This window comes from Morone saxatilis, unplaced genomic scaffold (assembly GCF_004916995.1).
Source record: "Morone saxatilis isolate NCDOM2014 unplaced genomic scaffold, NCSU_SB_2.0 Contig1, whole genome shotgun sequence".
NCBI classification, from domain to species: Eukaryota; Metazoa; Chordata; class Actinopteri; family Moronidae; genus Morone; species Morone saxatilis.
Window position 1 is genome coordinate 134,473 of NW_023339651.1, and position 579 is coordinate 135,051.

A 579-nucleotide genomic window follows, 5' to 3' on the forward strand; every position below is an offset into this window, starting at 1 on the left:
TCCTCCTCCTCCTCCTCCCGCCCTCCACGCCTCCTGGGTCGGGGTGAGGAGCACCGGGCCAAAGCAGACGGCGAGGTTCTGGTGCGTCATCCTGTTGAACGGGCTGAAGGATGCCACCAAGCTGAGGTGGTCCAGCAAGAGAGACAGGGTGGCCTGAAGAGACAGACAGACAGAGAATGTGAACAACCTTGTTATAACCTGTTGATTACCCACAATGCAACTGGCCCACCAACAGTTGACCCATCCTAAGCCCCTAGTACAGTAGTACTAGGACTGTGGTAGTAGGGTAGTAGTACTACAGTGTAGTAGGACTGTCTGTTACCCTCTCTGGAGGCGGGAGGCAGGAGAGCAGCTCCACGGTGCTCTGGGCCAGCTGAGGGTCAGGGGTCGCGGGCGGGGCAGGTGGGGGTTGCAGGGTCATGGCCTCCCTGACGACCTGATAGAGAGTCCTGGTGATGAGCTGAGACGGCAACTCCCGCAGGTAGTCCTTCAGTATACCTGAGAGACACAACAAGGAACGAGTCAACAAGTTGTTGATTCAGAGACATTAGGGTCGACTCACTGACAATGAGCTGTCAA

The 579-nt window shown here is 56.6% G+C and overlaps 1 protein-coding gene across 1 annotated transcript in view; it reads right to left on the reverse strand.

Moving 5' to 3' along the window:
* The window catches only part of LOC118327799 (rho GTPase-activating protein SYDE1), a gene marked incomplete in the record, with an annotated part of 6,318 nt that overhangs the window by 3,558 nt on the left and 2,181 nt on the right, over positions 1-579 (reverse strand). The window contains 2 exon segments of the mRNA XM_035661263.1: positions 1-153; positions 323-498. The exon segment at positions 1-153 is cut by the window's left edge and continues 18 nt beyond it. Of these exon segments, the coding sequence (XP_035517156.1) occupies positions 1-153; positions 323-498 (329 nt within the window).